Below are 21939 nucleotides of genomic sequence, written 5' to 3'. Positions count from 1 at the left end.
GGTTGTAACCTGTTGTGCTCACTATTCTGCTTTTAGCATGCCCTCAAATATTGCACGTAGACCAGCGGTGGATTTGTTTCAGAAACAAATCTGGACATATCTGAATTTAATTACATATTTTACAATGCGCTCATTAAACGGTGGTGTGGCAAAAACACAAGGTCATCATTAAGGTTACAAAAAGCTAAATCTGACCTTACAAATAAGATATACTGTGTTGTTTCTCAGTATATCTTCTCACCTGGAATGGACTAAGCCACAGTTCTCCTAAAATCAATTATATAACTGTATCAGAACTGTTTATGGCCTTTAGTGACAACTAATGATTATTAGTATATGTTAAGTTATAAATAAAACAATAAAACAGATGATTAAAGTCTCCCTTTGATCTGAATGTACTGTACTTGAAGTCCCCAGACGCTCCTGGACATCATGAATACAGGAAGGGCAGTGTTCAGGTGCATTGGCGTGGGTGGCAGTGTGTGGGAGGAGATGATACTTTAATTGGACTCACAAGGTCAGAGGACATTACTGCACTCTTTTAAGGCCCCGACTGGTGTAATTTTTACCTAACCGTATGTATGCCAAACTGCATTTACCGCACTTCATGCCTTTGGCTCCTTTTAATTCACAAGCAGTTTCTCTTTACAGATTTACAAAAAATCTTTTAATCCAGAGGAACCTGGATTATGTTACTTTAAATGCACATGATTTAATTTTTGTTTGGCGTTTCAGTCTTAATGTCCATCTCTTACAAACAATATGAAAGCAGGAAGCAGGAAGCAGGAAACAGTAAATCTTCTGATCTATCGTGTGACACACATAATCATCACCTGCAATATCTGACCTGAATATCGGATAAAAATGTCCAGTCAGTCACTATAAAAAACCTGGATATCTGGGTAAGCATGTGTTATTGACGTAAGAAGTACAACTAGATGGAAAAAGGATGGGGGATACTGCACTTTAAAAATAGAAATTTGTTTTTTATTTACAAATATTTTAATATTATATAGTCTTAAATACTGAATGATAACACACGTTAATAATGTGATATTTGAAATGCTACATTAAACATTTACAGTTGAAATGTTCAAAGTTGAAAATAAGACTGAACTCAACTCCCACATGTCATATAAAATATAAAAATAACATTCAGAACCACCCATAGTTAAGTCATAGCGCACAATGATATGAACAATAAACAATTGCGTGAGCAGCGACAGTAGGTTCCTAATAGTATGTGCAACACTTCTTCGCATATTCTCCAGCATGATGGTAATAGACATTGTTTAGTATAGTGCTTAGTGTATCATCCGATAAAGGTGAATCAATGGCATACCACAACCTGAGAAGTGATGGACAATTACAAGGATGTTACAAATCCATTATTGCATTTAGTATTCCTTATTTACAGATTTAAACAAACTTAATAATATTACAACTGTGTTGCACTAACGACCTGCTTCATATCTTCGTCTTTAGACATGGCCTCGTTGTCGTACATCTCAAGGCTCTTTATGCTGTTCTTCCTGATCCTCTCATCCTCCTCCTTATCTCCGCAGCACCTGCAGCATTTGCACCAGCAGCAGCAGTGTCTGCCGCAGAAGCCCAGGGTCGAGGTCACCACGGCGTCCCACGGTGCAAAGGAGTGCAGAGGCCGGGGCAGGAAGTCCCAGGTGCGGAGGACCTTTGGCAGGTAGCGGGGGAAGCGAGACTGCATCACATTGACAATGATTACAAAGATGACCAGAGCGACGATGGGCACGCAGACGCCGACCATGACTTTCCAGCCGGCCAGGGACAGGCCAAACACAGACAGAGGAAATACCAAGAAGCACAGGAAGAGGTAAAGGGCAGCAAACCAGCGGTATTTGGCTGTCCGGTTCCCTAGCCCTCTGGCTAATCTGATGGGGATGCGCGTGAAAGGGATTGGGTACCACAGCATGATACCCATGATGTTGAAGAAGAAATGGCAAAGTGCAATCTAGACAAAAACACACAAAAACACCACATTCAACAATACTGCGGAAATAAATATGTAAAAAATACAGTCAAGATTGAACTGAAATGCTAACATGCTCACTATGCTAACGTGTTTTACCACCTTCACCATGAGTTTACCATGTTAGGATGCTAACATTTGCTAATTAGCATTAAACACAAAGTTTAACTTCGTATGATCTGAATGTGAATTTGTTGAGAAGGTATTTGGTCATAAACAAAAGTATCGGATAAATAGCAATTTGGGAAGTCTCTTCAGCTTGCGTGGACTCATCCTCTGCGGAGCATGAATGTCTGTAGCTAAGTCCATGACAGTCTGTGCAATTGTTGCAGAGACAGATTCCAGTCTGGACCAACCAATAAACCAACATCATCAGACTTGGGGCTACTCTGCTAGCATGGCTGTAAACAGGCACATTCTAACTACATCTTACCTGCAGGGAGTTGCCTAGTGTTTCTCCGGGGCTCGCCATGGCAGCAAGAATAGCAGTAGTTGTTGTACCAATATTTGACCCCAGTGTCAGAGGATACGCCCTCTCAAGGCTAATGACACCAATACCTGGTGGATGAAAAATGACAGTTTATAAGTTTTGGTGTCAATTTAAATAAAGACAAAGAGGGTGAGACCGGTGGGTAATGATGACTTACCAACAAGAGGTGTTATGGCTGAGGTGAAAACGGAGCTGCTCTGAACGATGAAGGTCATTCCTGCTCCCACCACAATTGCAATGTAGCCAGTAACCCAGCTGAAGGGGAAGGGGAAGTCTGCAGGAAACAGAAACACAGGAGGTGAGCAATAAACCCGATGAAGTGAGCGCAGGACCAGTGGAAATTAAGATTTCTGTCGAAACAGTGTCTGTATCTGTGCTTTCTTTGTCGCACAACAGGACTGGCGGTCCTAGAGGCGAGCCAGAAGCAACAGGAAGGCTGTACCTGTGTTGCTCATCAAGCATCACCACCGAAAGCAGATGAGCTGACTATCAAACAGGCTGGACCGTATATACAGGCACTTCTCTGATGTTTTGTTTTTGTACCTGTGTTGAGCACCTTCTTGATGATCACAGCCACCTGTCCCTTCAGCATGGAGTTGAGGAGCTTGACAATGAGGATGAGGCAGGTGCAGAGGACGAGCAGAGACAGAGCCAGGAGGATGAGGCCCACTGCCAGGTCTGGCAGGTCAACGTTGACGAAGAGATGTTTGCCTGCAGAGGATGGTCAAAAAATGATTGGCATTTGACTGTAATTGTATAATAAAGAGAGAGAAGTATCAGTTTCCAGTCTTATCCATGTTCCCTATTTACAAAATCCAATCATTTACTTGAACTGGGGGAGCAGAATACTTAGGGCATTGAGGTGCTTCAGAGAGACAGCATGAAAAGACCTACTGAGCAGGTAGACGGGTCAAGGGAGGTTATTAGCTGAGTCACTTTAACATCTCAAAGGTAGTCATTGTCCTGACATCAGAGGATCTGGATGAAGGAGGCTGTTGTGGCTGAATGGCTTTCTCATATTTCACTGAGCTGCAGTGGATCAGGTAATCCTAATTGCTTTGTAAATGATCTTATTCCCCCCTAAAAAACAGGGATGGAAGCACGCTTACATTTCTGTTGGTAATCAGTCCAAGTCGTGTTCATCTCGGTCAAGGTCTGGTTTCCTTCCTCCCAACAGACGGCACCGGCAGGACAGATGTCCACGGTCTCATTCCAGAAAGTCTGAGAGAGATGTCAAAAACAGCTTTAAAGGCAAAACCAAGAGATGTTACATACAGCAATTAATGCAACCAGAGACAAAAAAAACTTTCAAATATTGCACCCAGCATTCCATCTTTTTATAAAGTATGATTCAACAACAGAATCACTGTGGTCACAGTAGTCATTAAGAGAAAAAAAGGCAGAGTTAACCATAGCTCTATCATGTGTTTTTACTCTTGTAACTAATAATTTGACTCATATGATGCAGCTTCTGTTGATCTCTTACCGTGTTAACCTTCTTTTTGCACCACACTTTGATCAGACTCTGGTTTCTGGCTGCTGGGTCACCAGTAGCAATGCCAGTGATGACGGACTTGTCCAGCTGGAATAAGTCAAGTTATTTTAGAAAAAAAGACATTTCCCAACCATACTAATGTCACATCTCCTTCATGTTGTCACAGCTACCTGGATGATGGAGTCTGTGAGCGGGTCTGTAATGACGTTGAGCAGGTCGGGGGCGTCCTCTCCGCTCTGGATATTAAAAGATTTGATGATGAGATGGGTGAGTTTGTACAGAACGCCCGTGGCGGCTTCCAAGGGCAGAAGAATCAGCACAGAGAGCCAGTTGAAGAAATCGTGCACTGTAGCCCCTGCAAACGCCCTGGAAGTAAAAGAACACACACTCTAATATGTACCAGACACTGTTTGTAGAGTAACTATTTTTTTTTTTTTTTTTCTCCCCTGCATTATTATCACTGCGTGCTCTGATTTACCTGCGGAACTCATTTCGGTCTCCTGCCTGCATCATGGCTACAATAGTGTTGGTGACAGATGTTCCAATGTTGGCTCCCATAATGACTGGCACTGCAGACTGGACATCCAGCACTGAAGAACAGAAGTAGCAATGTATTAATTAAAGAGTTGGGGACATTATTTCATGGTGAGTCATTTCTTTGTCTGTATTCACAGCAAACTTGTAGACTTTTCCAGAAGAAAATGGCCCAGGTGTATTACTGATTGCATTCCAGTTAAGAGAGGTCTTGTTTTTGTGCATAAACTGCATTCTCTGTGATCAGTCATAATGTGTGACTCTGAGTTTCTCAGACAATACATTTGAAGGGCTTTAAGCGCAGCTGTGTGCTGTACGAGGACTGTGCATGTCTACTTACATCCAGAGGACACCATGCTGACCACGATGGAGGAGGAGGTGCTGGAGCTCTGCACCAGCACTGTGACTAACACCCCGATCACCAGCCCGGCCACAGGGTTGGACAACACAGCATTGTCTTGGAAGATGTCACCAGCCGCTTTGCCTACACACACATACCCTCAGGTCAAAAACACAGCTCTCCAATCTCCATACGCATTACAAAAGCACTTTGAAGGACCCAGCACTACCAAATGAATCAAGTAAATGTGGAGAGATGTTTCATGAGGGATAATAATGTGATGACTCTGTTTTTACCTCCAACTAGCTGGAAAGCAGAACTCAGAATATCCAGCGAGCAAATAAACAGGTAGAGAAGTCCAACAAGCAGGGCAAACTTCACAATAGCCGTCAGCACTCTCATAATCTTTCCTTTTGTATCCAGGTCTGTAAGAAAAAATGTGAAGTACTGAATCAGAGTCAGGTTTTGTGAAGGCACCCGCGCCGGACAGGACAGTTAGAACAGTGAGCTGTCCCACCTGACCACTTGACCCCGGTGTCTTTGAGTTCTGGGAGATCCCAGGGATCTTCTTCAGCTGGCTCGTCATTCACCAGATCCACGGTGGAGTAAGCCGGCGGGAGGTCTGTGTCTTTGCCTGGGTCATTGTTATCTAAAGGCGGACAGGCAGGAGGGAATGTTAGAGAGAGAAAAAAAGTTGCAACAACAGCTTCAGGAGGTTTAAGGTAGCCAGGGGATGAAGACGTACCGAGAGAGCCGGGGGAATTAGTCCCCACTTTTGTTCTTGGAGCCATGACTATCTGCAAATCAGAACAAAAGAAACAGAGACTTTAGAACACTGTAGATAATAAACTCATATAACATGTAGATAAAAGTTTCAGTAATGGAGCGAAGGCTGGTGTTGTTCAAGAGTCCATATTTTACATGTGATCTTCAAAATATATTCTAATGTAATATGTTACACTGGTTAATAGCTACTAAAAGGCTTTATAATAAAGATAAGATGAAATTCCACAAACGTTTAAAGATGACAGGAGTCTTAAAAAAGCGCACAGATTAAGAGAAACACACTCGTATCACTGTGAATGAAAACGAATCCAAATGCCTGCCTTTCTGGACGCAGGTGCACCTCTCTCTCCACGAATAATCCACGTTATTAACACCAAGTTCTCATGTGGCCATGTGGCCTGCCTTCTACGAGAAGATGTATGAGCAGCGTGTATACGCACCTGTAGCGGAGCGACTGTGGGTCCGGAGCTATGAGATGGGAGCAGGAGGCTTCACCTAGGTTACCTGTTGCTCACTTCTGGGCTGAGCGCTGCCTTTATAGAGCCGCGCCGTGCGCACACCCGCCGCTCTCGGTTCAAAGGTCGCGCACACGTGCAAAGGAGTGATGTCCGTATGGTGCATCTGCATATGGGGCCTTGCTCACTGATAAAACCGGTGAGACACGATTTAATGAACTCTGAGACAGATTAAACTGGCCCACACTTCACAGTGCTGAAATAGGGAAAAGATATGAAAAGTTTCTTGCTGTGCCTCCTCCTTTTAGTTAATTTATTCATTTTGCAAGGTTAGAATTGAAACATGTGGGCAACACTGTATGTAAAAAAATGTATATTGTGGGTTATTACATTTATGTAGTCTTTAGTCTTAAATGCAGGCGTAACTGTGATGAAGTCAGGCAAGCTGCCCCCTGCTGGCTATAAATGGAACATCGATCTGCATTACTTCAGCATTCAGTGGTAAGGACAGCAACATTATTTTTTTTGGCTAAAATGTTTCAGAATAATCATTCTATAGTACTTTTGTGTACATTTAGTTTTTTTTATATAGTTTTTTTTCCCCATAAAATGATTGGATCTTTCAAAGTCAACATACTCTTGTTGAAATTGTCACGTCCCTCTGAGATCATGACATCTCAACCTTTGCAAGTTGTCTTGGACACTGTCCTCAAACGTTGCATGAAATCCTACATCTTTTAACTATTAATGAGCGGGTAAGTTATATGTGCAGTACATGGACGCGCTGCACCTTTCACATTTTCTCCATGTTTTTTTAATTCCATCCAATAGCATGTAATCACAGCTGTATTTGTAACATAAAGAGTTTCAAACATACTACAGAGCTGTGATTACATACTTTATCTATAGCCTATCCACTATCTTCACACAGGCCCGACCGTGCATTCGTATACACACTCAGGTTTACAGCCTGTTAGATAACCCACGCATACACACTCACACACGGGCGTGCAATAAACGCGAGCTTGCGTACGCGCACACGTTTATTGCCAACTCTATTAATCCAAGTTTATAGTGAGAGATATGGCGAAGATAATGCTGTAACAACATAGCATATTACATCTAAAATAAATTGTGTGAATATGAGTAAATGATTAAACTGCAGTCACGTTACTCCCAAACTGTTATAAAATAATCACTCTAGATTTAGTGTACTTGTAAAAAGGGTTCACCGAGTTAATGGAAAAGATTTAACTTTGCAGACTTAAAGGAGTTCAAGTTTTGTTCAGTGAATTCACAGTAAATTCATTTCATTTTCATGTGAAGGATCATTATGGCAACACGTAGTATTTGGGACAAAATCTTTCCCGCGGTTTTTCATGTAAGGGCTTTCATTTAACTTGGGTGATATTTTCTTCTGAAACTGAACTTCACTCCAGTCTTGAAAATGAACTCCCAAGGCGGTCACACATTTAATCTCCTTTGGTAGCTGGAGTTAATTTTATGTGCTCCCTAGATTTAGATTTCACTGGTTGTTCTGAAAGATTTTTTAGCCCCTTTAGCAGAACAAGGCTAAAACCCTGCCATGTTCCTCTTTCATCTCTTTAAAGAGCCAAACGTATTCATGAGAAACATACCAGTCATCGGTACCATAAATAAAATTATTAACATCAAAAAAATAAAAAATAATTACAGAACGCTTTTGCATTTGCTAAATTTGCCGTTGCAGCAAAACAGATCCTGTATCTTGTAGCTTCAAAACAACTCCCCACAATCACCAATCAATCATTATACTATACGAGTTGACAGCTACATAACCAGTAAGATGATTGCAGCTGGAGGCAGCTTCGGGTACACAGTGGGGAGCCAAACAACAGCACCCACAAATAAAAAAATGAAGGCCCCAGAGAAACAAAACGTAGGGCTATGCTGCTGTATGCTGTCTGTAAATACAACATGACGAAACCCCGAGGTCTTAAGACAGACACTTATAAATACTGAACAGCACCATCGTGTGAAACAGTTGACGAGACCATAAAGTAAATATAAGCATAACATGACACAGTTTGGAATAAGATTGAAATAAGAGATCACTTTGTGAAACAGAAGAATCAAATGAAATCAACTGAATTCTGAATTCATGACAAACAGGAAAAACATGCGAAGGTCTCAGTGTGAATAAACACTGCTCTTGTATTTTATGTCACAGACGTAAAGATGTTCCTCTGAAAATAAGATAAACATTTTAAATGTTCCCCATTTTAAAAGCCATAAAGAAGACGTTCCTCTGAAAACAAGATAAACCTTTTAAATGTTCCCCAATGTTGTTGCTTTTTGGAGCATAAACAGAGTAAAACACCACGACATTCTTAATAATTTCTGAGTCATTCCACGTAGAACAAGCCTGTTGCCTGCTGACGGGCATAAATCACCTATACATTTTCATTCTGTCATCAAACACTGAGAGCGATTCTTAATTCCTTTAACGAGTTTGCAGATAAAAGGCATAAACAACAGGTGCAGTCACTATCATGAACCAATTATTGATTAAATATCTATTTATCTTGCTGATAATTGGCTGTGTTGTCTGTGTGCGCTGGCGCCCAGAGCCTCAGCTTCTGTGCAGTTATGATTAGTAATGTTGCGTGTGATTGGTCTTTGGCTCCACCTGTGTTTCTTTCTCCGACCTTGACCCCCCATCCCCCCACCCTCCCTTCAAGGTGTACACAGTAATACACGATCTGCGCATGAGACGAGCACGACTGAAGGCTCAAAGCGTGGTGTACAGTCAGGTATGGAGATGCGTTTTAAAGAGGTCATATTTTACAATTTACCTAGTTATTTATTGACTAACCCATCAGGTTTGATGCAACGCTTTCTCCCCATGTGACTTCAGGAGACCCACATATGATGGAAAGATCAGCTGAGTCTTACTTTTAACCTTTGGAATGCCTTCATTGTCCCTCCACCCACATGCTGATCTAAATACCTTGTGGCCATGCCTGTAACTGCGTAGCTACTTCTTTTCTTTTTTTTTAATCTGCTTCCTTTAAATCATTGCTACCAGTCATCTCCATGTAGAAAGCAGTACAAAGCAGCAGTATTATCCTCTGCCTCTTATCATCCATCTTAAAAGTTTTGTTTTCTTTATGGGACGTGTTATGGTTTCAGAGTCAATGATTGCCAGCAGGGCCACTAAGTTGATGCCACCTATCTTCCATGCTGGCACAGTCCACAGAGGGTCAAACAGTTTGCCCTTTTGTTATGGCCGATGGGGGGGGACCGCCCTGTAGTAGTATGCAGTGAGTAGGCTGTGCTGTAATCAATAAAACCATAAAACTCAACTGTTAGAACTCGTCTAAACTGGTTGAATCTCTGAGAGTGTTGGGACTGAGCAGCTATCAACTTAACCATCGAAGGGACGCCGGAATTGGGTGTGATGTGTCCTACTGCAGGTTTGATCGTTGCATTCAAAAGGGACGGTTTCAGAGACTGAACAGCATAGTTTAATCTGCCTATTAGCATCATCCTCACTGACCTTTAGCAGCATGGAAAGCCCCTTTTTGGTTAAGATCCAGGGTAGCACCTTCACACATTTCACGGCGCTACAGTTAATATTTAAATTAAAGAATCCTTCATGCTGCCAAAACGTTTATGCCGAACCATGCTACCATGACTGCAGTGTTAATTCTGATACTAACACTAAAACAGTTATTAACTCAATTAACTATTAACTGCAGTGCGTACATTTGCAGTGTGCGTGTAGTGATCGGTGGATATGTAGTGTGTCTGTCTGAGAGTATGTGTGTGTGGATAGGCGTTGTGTTCTACTTTTACATTTTTACTTTTAATATATTTTATTTTTATACGCTTTTTTAATTTATTAAGTAAAGGTGCACCTTCGTTGCATGCTCAATATACAATTACAATAAAGAATCTTGAATCTTGAATTCATAAATGACCAAATTGAACCTGTATACCTCCAACGCTCTGACAAACGCTGTGTGCCGAACAATCAAGTGAAATGTGAGTATTTACTCCTGAGTTTAATAATTTGAGATATGCTACCATTTTACATTTTTTTATTTCATTCAGCTGCTGTTGGCTAATTCTCTCTTTTTTTTCTCTCTCTTTTTATAAATCAAATGTTTCCACAACTCAGAGAATTGCACCTGCAGCATTGTCCTCTGACTTTGTAATGCGGCCCGTGTTATTTATAGTTTATTGAGTCTGAGGCACAAAGGTAGTGTTGAGGATCAGTCGGGGTCTCGTGACCCACCTTAGACGCTGAGAAGATAATCATTAACAATCCAAGCAAGAATACAGCAAGAGAGTTCACTAGCTAACAGTATTTGGCAATGTTTTTAAAATATAATAATATAATACAATTAAATCTTAATTTTTGTTGCTTCTAGGGTTTATATTGATTGTGGTAAAAATAACTAGTAATAGTGCAGTAATTGTGCTTCCTTATTAGTGCAGAAAAAAGCAGTGTAAACCTTCATTTATCATACTTAAAATAGTTTTTGTTTGCACTGTAGTTCAGCAATCATAGCTAGCAGTCAGTTTTAATTGTATTTTAGCTGTGTATAATTAAAGAGTTTTCTTTTGAGAACCATATGCACAATTTACATGATGTAGCTTAAGAGGTGAAAAGAGGGGAAAAACAAAAAAAATATATCAAATATCCTCTCTCATGATCTCTTGATTTTGATGGCTGGGCAGTAGGATGAGGTTTAAAAAAGACTTTAGTGAGTCAATGAGAAAATGTTAAAGAGAGGGTGGGAAAAAAAATATATATTTTTGAAGTTGTCCTCAGTTGGAATTAAAAGAGGTTGCATGAGTCATGAGGATCATGAGTTTGTTCTGTCTGTCGTCTCTCGTGTCCACTGGATGGGACTGCTGTGAAGTTCCCACAAGTTCCAGTAGATGGGGGCAGATAAATGTCTAATAGTTTGAAGTAAAACTTGATTCCACCGCTGAAGCTTTATTGTTGTCTTTCACACAGTCTTTGTACTTCTAAGATTGAGATTTCTCTCTGAAGGCTACAAACAAGAGAAAAGAGTTTACATGTTGTTTTTCTGTGTATCTGAGGCAGACTGTACTTCACTGCGCATCGAGGACAACATTCTGATGAAAACTGTTTTGTCACACAGTACTTATACTTGAGTATGTCCATTTTCCACTGCATTTCAGAGACCAAGCTGAACCTGATAACTAAAGCTGCTTTGCAGGGAAAACCAGCAGCAGTAAAGAATGTCACTGAAATTAGCTGCGTAATTACATTAATGTGAAAATAGAATCAATAATGCATCATAATAATTATAATTATAATTATAATAATTATAATTATAATAATTATAATTATGAAGTACACCATTATCTTTAATGCTAAAGACACTCAGAGAAACCATTACAGTCTGTGTCAGTCAGTCAATAGAGCACAAATACAAAAGAATTACAGTTTACCAAACGCAATACTATTATTAATTGACAAAAACACAAGTAAAGTCCAGAAATGGTTTACAGAGAGTTGTATGGACGGGTGAAACCAAGACAAACATTCACCAAAGTGTGGATAGAGACAGAAAGAGACCACGATCCGAACCGTTTCACCTCCTCAGTGAAACATGGAGGAGGTCATGTCGCGCCTGCACATGAACGACTGCTTCTCAAACCGACTCTTAGCAGGGTGAATTCAGAAATGTACAACCTAATTTTAACTGGCTATGTGCAAAGCAATTTTTCCAATCTAACTGGTCCAACCTTTATCCTGCAACAAGGCAATGACTGACCTCAAACACACAGCATGTGCCGCGGAGGCTTTTAGTGACAAAAACAGAAATTTCTCACAGTGGCAAAGTCAGTCACCGGATTTAAACCTTGCTGAGGATTTGACCTCCCGAAAACAAACATCAACTGCAGGCATCTGCTTTGAAGGCCTGGAAAAGCACTTCAGAAGAAATACAAAATGTGCATTTGCACGTCGGGAAAAAGGGGATTCGATATTAAACTGACAAAATATATGTAAATAGTGTATATTAAACTGAAATATCAAAGTGGCAAAAACATCACGTTTCATTCAGTTTTCACTCATTCCTTGTCAGGAGCATGTCATGTACCTTATGTAGGACTGACTGTGCTCTTCATCATGCTAAAAATAACTGCTCAGTTGTCACAAACTGGATGTATATTTGTCAAGAGTGGCTCCAAAACCTGCCGTTATCTGACGCGGCGGACTGCTGAGGGCGTGCATCAAGGTAACCTATTGCTGCTATTCATCTGATGTGAAATGCTGCTTTCCAGCTCGGCTCCCACCTGAGCGCATCAGACAGTACGTTCACCGGCACAGACACTTGGCCGACCTTGGTGGTGATTGATAGGAAATACTGATTCATAAGTCCTCTGCATGCGCCAGTGGGCAGCAATTCCTCTTTCTCCTTATCACACAGCAGGAGAGATGAAACATGAAGGGGTACTACGGAGACCGGAAATTTCATTTACACTTTCTTATATGTTTAAAAAAAGTTTAAAATTATGATTTTATTTGATTGGCATACATGATTGCTGTTGTTTAACCTATTTTGTTTAGAATGCAGGTTTGCAAATTTATCTATCTATCAAGACCATATTCATATTACCATATTGAAGAAAAACATTTGCATTCCAAGCATTTTATTTTTTATTGTATTATTTTATTATTGAAGTATATATTATCCTTTTGTATTCCAACGTGTTTTGTTCCAATATCCAACTCTGCTTTTCACTCTCAAGTGAAACCTGGAAATGAGTTCCCTCCAAATAGAGAGAACAGACGGAACTTGGGATCTCATTATTTTTTGTAGTTGGCTTTGAGCATATCATCAGTATCGCAGCATGACCTGCAGAAGCAACATGATTTATGAACAGAAAAAAATATGTTTTATTTATACCTGCAGTACATGTTTATGTCTCTACAGACATACTCACGTACAGGTGAAGTGTTACTGCATATCAAACAGAACAGGATTCATTTACCTCACTGAGCCACTCGGTGAAGGCTGACGTACGGGTGAAGACTGTTGGCTTCTTCACTTCATTGCAGACACGGGAGGAAACAAAGCTGGTAACTCCCTGGACGTACCACCTGCCGTCTTCACCCAGGCAGTTCAGAGGACCGCCAGAGTCTCCCTGAGAGAGAGGGAGAGAACGCTGCATCAAGAAGAAGATGACCTTGTTCATGACAGGTTGGTAAGTTTTGACATGTCCAAGCTTCTACTGATGGCTCACACACATTGCATCCAGATACGACGTCTCCTCCCGCACAGATCATGGTGCTCTTGACGTTGATGCCCCACCAATCGCTGCGGCTGCACACACTGTGCTCCACCACAGGCAGCAAGGCCTGCTGCAGTTTGTCAGGCATGGGGCCATGGGCTGACACATAGAGAGGAAAGAGATGATCAGCACATACACTGACCAGGCATAACATTATGACCACCTTCCTAATATTGTGTAGGTCTCCCTTGTGCCTCCAAAGTGTTTCTGAGTCGTCAGAGAATGGACATGGGCCTTCTGAGGGTGTCCTGTGGTGTCAACAGATTGTTGTTAGTGGGTTCCTTTGGGTCCTATGGGTTGAGGGGAGGGGGCTCTGTGGAACAGACTTGTTCCCATGCATCCCACAGATACTTGATCAGTTTGGGATCTAGTGAATTTGGAGGCCAGGTGAACACCTTGTGCAGTTCTTCATGTTTTTTGAGTTGTTCCTAAACCGTTTTTGTGTGTGTCTGTATCAGGCTGCATCCTGCTGGGGATGGCTGCTGCCATCAAGGAGTGTCATTGCTATGGGGTGGGGGTACCTGGTCTGGTCTAGGTGGGTGGTACATGTCTAAGTAGCATCCATGAATGCCAGGTCCAAAAGTTTCCCAGCAGAACATTGTATTGTCACAAGTTGGTCAATGTTATTTACTTCTCCTGTCAGTGGTTTTGATGTAGCGGCTGATCCTTGTCAACACATCATAATGGATATTGCATGGATCTAGCAATAAGAGGGATTGGACATGTTATATTGTCCAACAGCAAAAGCAGGTATTTACATTATGAATTACTTCAAGCCTTCAGAATTTTGATGGACCTGACTTTTTGTATTCTCACGGTCAAATGTGGTGTCCTGGCTTTTATCATGATGGTCAATAGGCATAATGCTTTTTGGGCCCCATGGGAGTTAAATCGATATGTATGTTAAGCTGCTAACAGACTCAGACATGTTAAGGGGAACTGGAAACTGTACTTAGTGCTGTTTGGTAAAAAATAGTTTTTAATAGTTCTGCACACTGGCCATGGACAGCTGTTCCACCCCAAAATGTTGCATCCAGTAAGCCAACTAGCATTATTGCCTGCACTAGCAGAAAGTGCAGACTGTGCATTTGTTTGTGGTAAAACTGAGTACCAGCTAACACCTGAGCCTAAAACCCACTGAGATTCAATGATTCTGCAATGATGTGCAGTGCAAAAGCAGCATGACAGATGAGGACACAGTGAGATTACTGTAAAGGTTGCCCCAGCCTGAGATGTAACATGGGGTCCCATGGGTGAGGATCTCTCCAGCCTGTGGAAGACAAGCCACGCCCACGCTGTCATTCATGATGGGGCTCTTATCCAGCTTCAGCAGAGCGAGATCGTTGCTGGGGGGAAAAAAATATTACTGTAGTTAGATTTTTATAAGATATATAAGATTCTTTATGTTCTGTGGTCTTTGCTGATAATATGATAATTTACAGTATATAATATAAAAATTACTCTTCATTAGCTTTTCATTTAGTTTATACAGTGGGCTCTTTGCTGTAAATTTACAGCATCATTTATGTGAATTAAGCATGCCAGACAAAAAAAATCTATTTTGCTGTTTTGCTCGTTGCCACGCAATAGTAATGTTCTCACCCATCAGCCACATGGTTAATGTCCCACTTGGGATGAACAACAATGCGCAGGATGTCTCTGATCTGTTCAGTAGCCTCGTGTTGGCTCATGTCATGCTCTCCTAAGACCACACGGTAAACATCTCCTGGCCTGTAAGACAGCACATTCAGCAGTATTATTTCCTTCATATCCACAGTATATCTACACCTCTGGTATGTCACATTATATATGCGGTCTGCTTCTGTCTGCTTTTCATGTTATGCTTGACTTGTGTATCTAGCGCTCAGCTGTCATCCCTTGATCATGCAGCAGTTAGTTACCAGATGCAGTGTCCAGCAGTCAACACCCAGCGAGGTCCAATCAGAGTACCCCCACAAGTATGATGGAAACGGCTGCCATGCTTCACCTGCAAGGAGATCTGAGAAAAAAACATGCATAAATTGTGACATAATAATTCTAGATTAGAAACATAGAGAGGTACATGTGTGTGCTGTAATTACCTGCCAAGGCCAGCTATGGGGACGAGCATCTGCTCCATTCACAATCCTACTAGTGTCGGGCTTGACAGCAGGTGTGCCACATCCAAAAACTACGGCACAAGCATACGATAATGGATTCTACAACTGAAATGTGTTTAGTGCTCTGTGTCAATGTCTGACGTCTGTATTTTGTAAGAACTATGCTACTTTGTCTTCTAAGTCAAGCTACTCACCATATGCTGCCTGAAGCAGCAGGAGGGCCAGTGTCTGCAGCATGCTGTCAGTGTGCAGGGGGGATCTACACGTTCTCTCAGCTCAGCTCTGTTATACCTGCTCAGACTGTCTGTCACCTTGAACACAGATCAGACTGAACCTGCAAAACTCTGTTATCAGCATTCACTGCAGATTGCGGCTGAGAAGAACTTCCTGTCTTACAGATGTATGGGTTAGCCTGCTCGGCAGACTGAACACTGAGAAATATGGGATGCTTGTCAAATTTAAGCCAGATAAACCTATAAATAGCCTGATGTATTTAGACAAGATTGCCAATGTGCAATCGCAAGTGCTCACATACAGCTATAGATATGACACTACTTTATGGATTCCTCAAGACACAATTGTGCTGTAAAACACAACATAGAATATGAAAGATGAAAGAATATCAGTTACAAAGAAAGTAAAGATTGGTAATCAACTTAAATGGAAAAACCTTGTACTTCATAATGATCACTCATCTGTTTTCAAAATATTACTAGTAAGTAATATTAAGTGTGCAATATCCCTTTAACTGCCTGCTCAACCAAATGGTTTAGCACATTTTGAATAATAAAATACCTAGTACCTAGTTCAAATCAGCCTGACTGAGCCAACTCTACCCCTTGGTTGAGGTGCTTTATACTAAAAGAATCCTCCAGGTGTCCATGTGTCGGAAAATGGTATGCTTCTTCACCCCCTCTCCAACCAGGAAGTCAGAAACAAGAAAATAATTAAAGACACTTTGACTGATTTTGGTGAAAATTTGGAAAGCAGGAATAGTTTTTTTGGCATGTGATAGTGTTAGAGGCCTGAACATAATTATAGTACATGATGCCACAAAAAAACTTGAATTAGATATCTAATGTATATATATTTTTTAAAAATGTGTTGTTGTTTATTTATTTCTAATGTGCTTTGTATTGAATTTTTTTACTTTTGTGGTATTTGTATAAAATTATGTACTTTTTTTTAAAGTGGTAGTGGTTATTATTTTAGTGGTCTGTTGAAAAAAAAAATTGTTATTATTATTCATTTTTCCATTGCTTTTTTTCTTGGTGGGGTAGTTAAAGGGAGTATTATCTTAAATATACTTAATCCAAACTAAAAGTAGGGAACAGAGAGCATCATTGTAATGCTGTAGTTGGTGGTGAGGTTTGGTTATTTAATCATTAATAATGCGTCTCCCCTTCACGCCAACAGTGCGCAGACAAACATAACTGACCCCACACTATAGTTGTCTTCTGATGCCTGTTAATGTGGTGACAAAACATGATTCCAGCATAGCTCCACTCGACCAGACTAGTGGTCTGATCAACCAGAGGAAATGAAACAACCATATGTGGCTGTGCTGAGCCTCTCCTTTGCAGATTAACTACATCTGTTAAATAAATGCAGTGGATAAAAAAAATACATTATTCCCTTCTGAAATGCGGTTGACTATATGCACAAAACTGCATAACATGGAAACATGTAAAGTACAGTACAAGGATCATACTTGAGCACAGCTTGTTTGTGTGCAGAAAATCATACAAAATAAACTTTAATACTTTGAAGCAAAGGTCTTCATTCTCCAGTGGATAGAAAGTCACATTCAGCATTTCAATTTCACATTTCAATCATTCTTTCTATAATTACCAGCACTGGGCTGTTTTCCTAAAGCTGTCATAAATCTTTTTCACCACTAAACACAATAACAAGGATCTTTAAACAGTCTCGCCACATTTTTGTCAGTGTTCTGGAGCTTTTAACTGTGTGGTTTGATCTTCCGTGGCAGATGGAGTATTTCTCTCATCCGTGTTGTTTTGGAGTTGAATTCACAGATTTTAAAAAGTTCAAGCATTTTTTTTTTTTTTTTTTTTTTTTGTTAAACTGTGTATATACTTTAAAAGACAAACTCTTAAAGTCTTAAAAGTGTGTTAGGGTTGTTGTGTTTTTCCACGGGTCATGAACAAGCTGTACACCACATTAGCGCCACCGTTGTCCTGCCATGATTTATCTACACCAACCTGGAGCAGTTGTAAAAAAGTGATATATTTTACGTTACGCACAAAAGGCACAACTTGACCGTAGCTTCAGTGAAATCCATTACTGGAAAAACACAAAGACTTCCCACTCCTGACACTATAATTACACAGTATTCATGGTGTGTAGTGTAACCTCATATCACCAAATACATCACCAAATAACACAATAAAATAACTTGGTTCTCAATACCCGCATGAAAACATGCAGTTGAACATGGGAAAAAAAAGGTCGGACAAAGTGTTCCCAGAGTGAAACTGTGGGCTGCGTGAAAGTGAGAATGGAAGTAGCTGTGGAAGCAGCTCAGGGTGAGTGAAGAAGAAAACCAGGCAGAAACTGAGACAAGGGTTTTAGTGTCGTCAGCTGTCTTGGCGCTCAGTGCACAGCGAGAAATAAATTTTCTTCCTGCGACCACAGAACTGGATAGCTTTGGGTTACCTTCAAGAGAAACAGTCCTGTAACAACTTTCTCTCCTTTAATAACATGTTATACATTCACAAAGGGGCCCTCGCTCCTGCTGAATCTGGACCCAATTCTTCACGCCTCGCTCAGATAGTATCCCTTCCCCCTGAGGGAAACTAATATCACTCTCTGGAGAAGACGCTGTGCATCTATAAATTTCCCCTTTTAGGGAGCAAATCAAATCAATGCTGCCTCCACAGCTAAAAGGCTTTGCTTGTTTTCTTGCTGTGTTAGGATAATTCCCAACACCAGATACGGCATGAAGATTTATGAAGCAGACATGTGCTGTATGTTAGCATAACACAGCAGTGACAGAACTGTGAATAATTGTGATTAGGGCTGCAAAAGCTACAGCTCACAATGAATTAACCACTGGTGCTGTTTACAGGAGGTCGCTCAGGTGGCAGTAATCATTTATCACGAACGAGTGTGCACAGAACAATAAATTCTATCAGGTTAAACAGTGGGAAAAAATATCTGTGGCACTTTTAAATCACTTCAAACTCTGTGACATTCCATTATTTAAAATGCAAATATTGGATTTTACTGCACAACTTTAAATCACAAAGCAACACTGCAAGTCTATTGATTAACAAACTATCGATCATGAAATATGACCAAGACAATCTTGTATAAATAGCCCGAGCTATTTATACAAGATTGCCAGTGTGAAATCACATCTGGTGCCATACAGTGTACTGTACATATGACACGTCGGAACAGATAATTTGTCAAGACACAATTGTGCAATAAAACACACATTGAACACGAAAAGCCTTAAAGATGAAGGAATACCAATTAGTCTACAATAAAAGTGAAGATTGGAATGTTTAAGTCATTAAGTCAGTCGGCGTACTCTAGCTCCACCACTTTGTTCCACAGTCAGTGACATACTGTTATTTAAAATATAAATATTGGGTTTTAATGTAGAACATTTAATCACAAAGCAACATTAAGAGTTAATCATGCAAAGGGGAATCATGCAACAAAGAAAATTCCAAGAGAATATCAGAAACATGCCAACTAGTTAATAAATCAGCTTTGGACTGTGGTCACAACGGCAAATGCTAATGTCAACACACCAAAACACAAAGATCACTTTCAAACAAAGGTGTCACTGACCCCGTTTACACTGACGCTAGTATTCCGCTAATAACAGTCCAGTCAGAATTAAAATGCCACATGTAACTACCTCAGTGGGAGCAGACTGACCTGACCTCAATCCAGTTGAGAGTGGTGGTGGTAACCTTTGATAATCTCATTCATTCATTCATTCATACATCTTCAGTAACCACTTGTCATGTGAAGGGTCGCAGGGGGGCTGGAGCCTATCCCAGCTGTCATCGGGCGAGAGGCGGGGTACACCCTGGACAGGTCGCCAGTCTATCGCAGGGCTGACACAGAGAGACAGACAACCATTCACACTCCTTTGATAATCTCTTCAACAGGAAAATATTAGTGCCTAATAGGCATGTTAATTCTTTTCTGTGGCTGAAGTAAATTCTTTCTGTGCATATTTGTCACGTGTGGGGTAAACATCAGGTGATGTGGTGGCATGTTTCTGGGAGGTACAGAAACATGTTAGCAATGAAGGTAGCAAAACAAGGTGGTGAAACAGAGGAATCAGTGTGAAAACATGCCACCATCTTACCTGCCTTGTCCTACTGAATAAATGTATTCATTTCAATAACATTTGGGCCAGTAAACTCTTCTTCTGTTATATTCCCTTCAGACTTGACGTCCCGCAGTGGGAAGAACGTCTCTGCACCTGTTAAATAATGTATGTTCGGACTGAAGTTTTGAGTGAATGCATGTATTTAACAGATCATTTTATTTAGCATCCATGTAAACAGTTAAGTTGGAATCCATCAAGGTACAAAGTCCCTGTGCACAGCCCTTCTTCCTCCAGGTGCTGACGCCAAATAAAGTCAGCAAAATACTCTCCAGTGTGCGATGTATACTACTTTTTGATTTAGTTAAGTTGGAATCTTTAACTCCTTAACGCCTGAATTGATTTTTCAATTATATAAAGAAATTAATTATTTGTATTTTTGCTTACCACTCTGACCGGTCCTACGAGAAACTAGTGCTTGCAAAAGGTTCCTTTTTGAATGTACACAAACTGACATTGGAGTATTACATGCGTTATTTCGGCTGCAGTCTGAGCGAATGGGGGTGATTTTGAGGGTGATTTTGACCGAGATGAACAAACAGCGTTCATGTGAACGTAGCCAGTGAGATTCCAAAGAGACTACAAATAAACAAAGAGAGTGTACAGCATTACTAGTAGTTCTTTGAGATCAGGGGCTAAAAGCATCAGCATCGTAGCACTGATGTTAACATGCTGATTAGCAGGTATATTAATTGTTTATCATATTGCAGAGGCTGGTTAGCATGATGACATTTATTCATTAGCACAAAACGTAAAGTGGAGCTGAAACTAATGGGACCATTATAAGCAGTGTCAAAAACACTACACTTAGGTGACCCTGATGAAGACTATGAGCCAAAATGCATCTCTCTAATAAAGTTGTTCCATATACTAAAGTTCTGCTGAAATCTTGCCCGTCCTACAATTTATTTTCCTCCTCCATGCACATTGGTAGCAGGTGATATTGCGCCAGAAATACATTAAAAAAAATAAATAAATAAAAAAATCATTACGCAATCAAAGTCAGTCAGTGAAGTTGTCATGGTTCATCCTGACGTAATGCATGTACCACATTTCATTTGAGATGTCATAGACAAATGTTAACAATTTATTAAATCATATATTGACATAATAAAATGGCGGGAAATATAGTAATATAGTTTGGTGTAAAACTATATGAACTGCTTGGAGCGATATATTGTATCATTGTTTTTTTCCCCTTTGGAAAAGAAATTCCATGAAGACATTGTTCCACTGAACTATGTAAATCGATATTTCCAAAGAGAAATACAGTTAGCCGCAGAAGCAGGTCTGCTCTTTATTCAGCGGTGGCTCAAGACAGAGATAAATTATCGGGGAGCAGCCAGCGCAGTTTAAGGCCAAGTATATATCTCTCATGGTTTTCAGATATGTGAAAAATGTGACTAGGGCAGCCTGGAGACAGAGGAAATGCTGCCAATTAGACCTCTGAAACATAAATCACACTTTACCGCTCTGACACATCAAGTGACCAATATTCAGTTTCCAGCCACTGACACTCATTAATAGAAGGCATAAAATTGGCCAAATAAATGCACAGCACATGAGTTAGACCATGATATCATCTTTCACCACAAGACAGGAAAAATGTGACACAAGAACATGATATACAGTATTTTTTTTTTCAAAACCATACAGTATGTCTCCAAATATTTTCCAAAAGAGAAAAAATAGCTTTTCATTTTGGAAAATATGCTTGTTCATTTCCTGGTCAGTAGTTGAATGAGACGACGACAGTCTCATGTCGTGTTCAACAAACAGGATTTAGACTACCACCAGCAGGTTCATTTGCTGTGTGTCTGGTTTGTATGTGTGTGTACATTAATTAGTCCATGTTAAAGATTCTGTTTTTTGAATGGAACCAGGCCAAGTGTCAGCATTTAGAACAAAACCGACCCAGGACATGCCAAAAAACAACAATTCCTTGAAAGACTGCTTGAAGTCCAGAAGGAAGTAAATCCCCAGATCCTAACAGACCTCTGTATTAAAATGACCGACTTTACAGCAGAAACAAACATTTTTACAAAA

The 21939-nt window shown here is 40.5% G+C and overlaps 2 protein-coding genes across 2 annotated transcripts; both read right to left on the bottom strand.

The window, feature by feature from the left end:
* Window positions 1-756: 756 nt before the first annotated feature.
* LOC311491179 (sodium-dependent phosphate transport protein 2B-like) lies at window positions 757-6277 on the bottom strand (the record flags this gene model as incomplete). The annotated part of the gene is made up of 13 exons (XM_084549037.1): window positions 757-1987; window positions 2439-2563; window positions 2653-2769; window positions 3039-3206; window positions 3605-3716; window positions 3982-4077; window positions 4161-4356; window positions 4469-4580; window positions 4865-5008; window positions 5161-5289; window positions 5382-5513; window positions 5610-5661; window positions 6155-6277. The coding sequence occupies 13 exons, from the start codon at window positions 6275-6277 to the stop codon at window positions 1439-1441; spliced, it is 2055 nt and encodes a 684-aa protein (XP_084405163.1). The 3' UTR covers window positions 757-1438.
* A 6691-nt stretch (window positions 6278-12968) lies between these two features.
* Window positions 12969-16124, bottom strand: LOC311490268 (chymotrypsin-like elastase family member 3B; the record flags this gene model as incomplete). The annotated part of the gene is made up of 8 exons (XM_084547675.1): window positions 15716-16124; window positions 15504-15592; window positions 15324-15421; window positions 15025-15153; window positions 14632-14768; window positions 13379-13521; window positions 13123-13275; window positions 12969-12986 (listed from the first exon to the last, which is right to left on the bottom strand). The coding sequence occupies exons 1-8, from the start codon at window positions 15756-15758 to the stop codon at window positions 12969-12971; spliced, it is 810 nt and encodes a 269-aa protein (XP_084403801.1). The 5' UTR covers window positions 15759-16124.
* Between the last annotated feature and the right edge of the window lie 5815 nt (window positions 16125-21939).

The sequence above is a fragment of the Chelon labrosus genome (genome assembly GCF_963514085.1).
Source record: "Chelon labrosus genome assembly, chromosome: 7".
Classification (NCBI taxonomy): domain Eukaryota; kingdom Metazoa; phylum Chordata; class Actinopteri; order Mugiliformes; family Mugilidae; genus Chelon; species Chelon labrosus.
The sequence above is the reverse complement of the archived record's forward strand: the minus strand, read 5'-3'. Positions and strand labels throughout refer to the sequence as shown.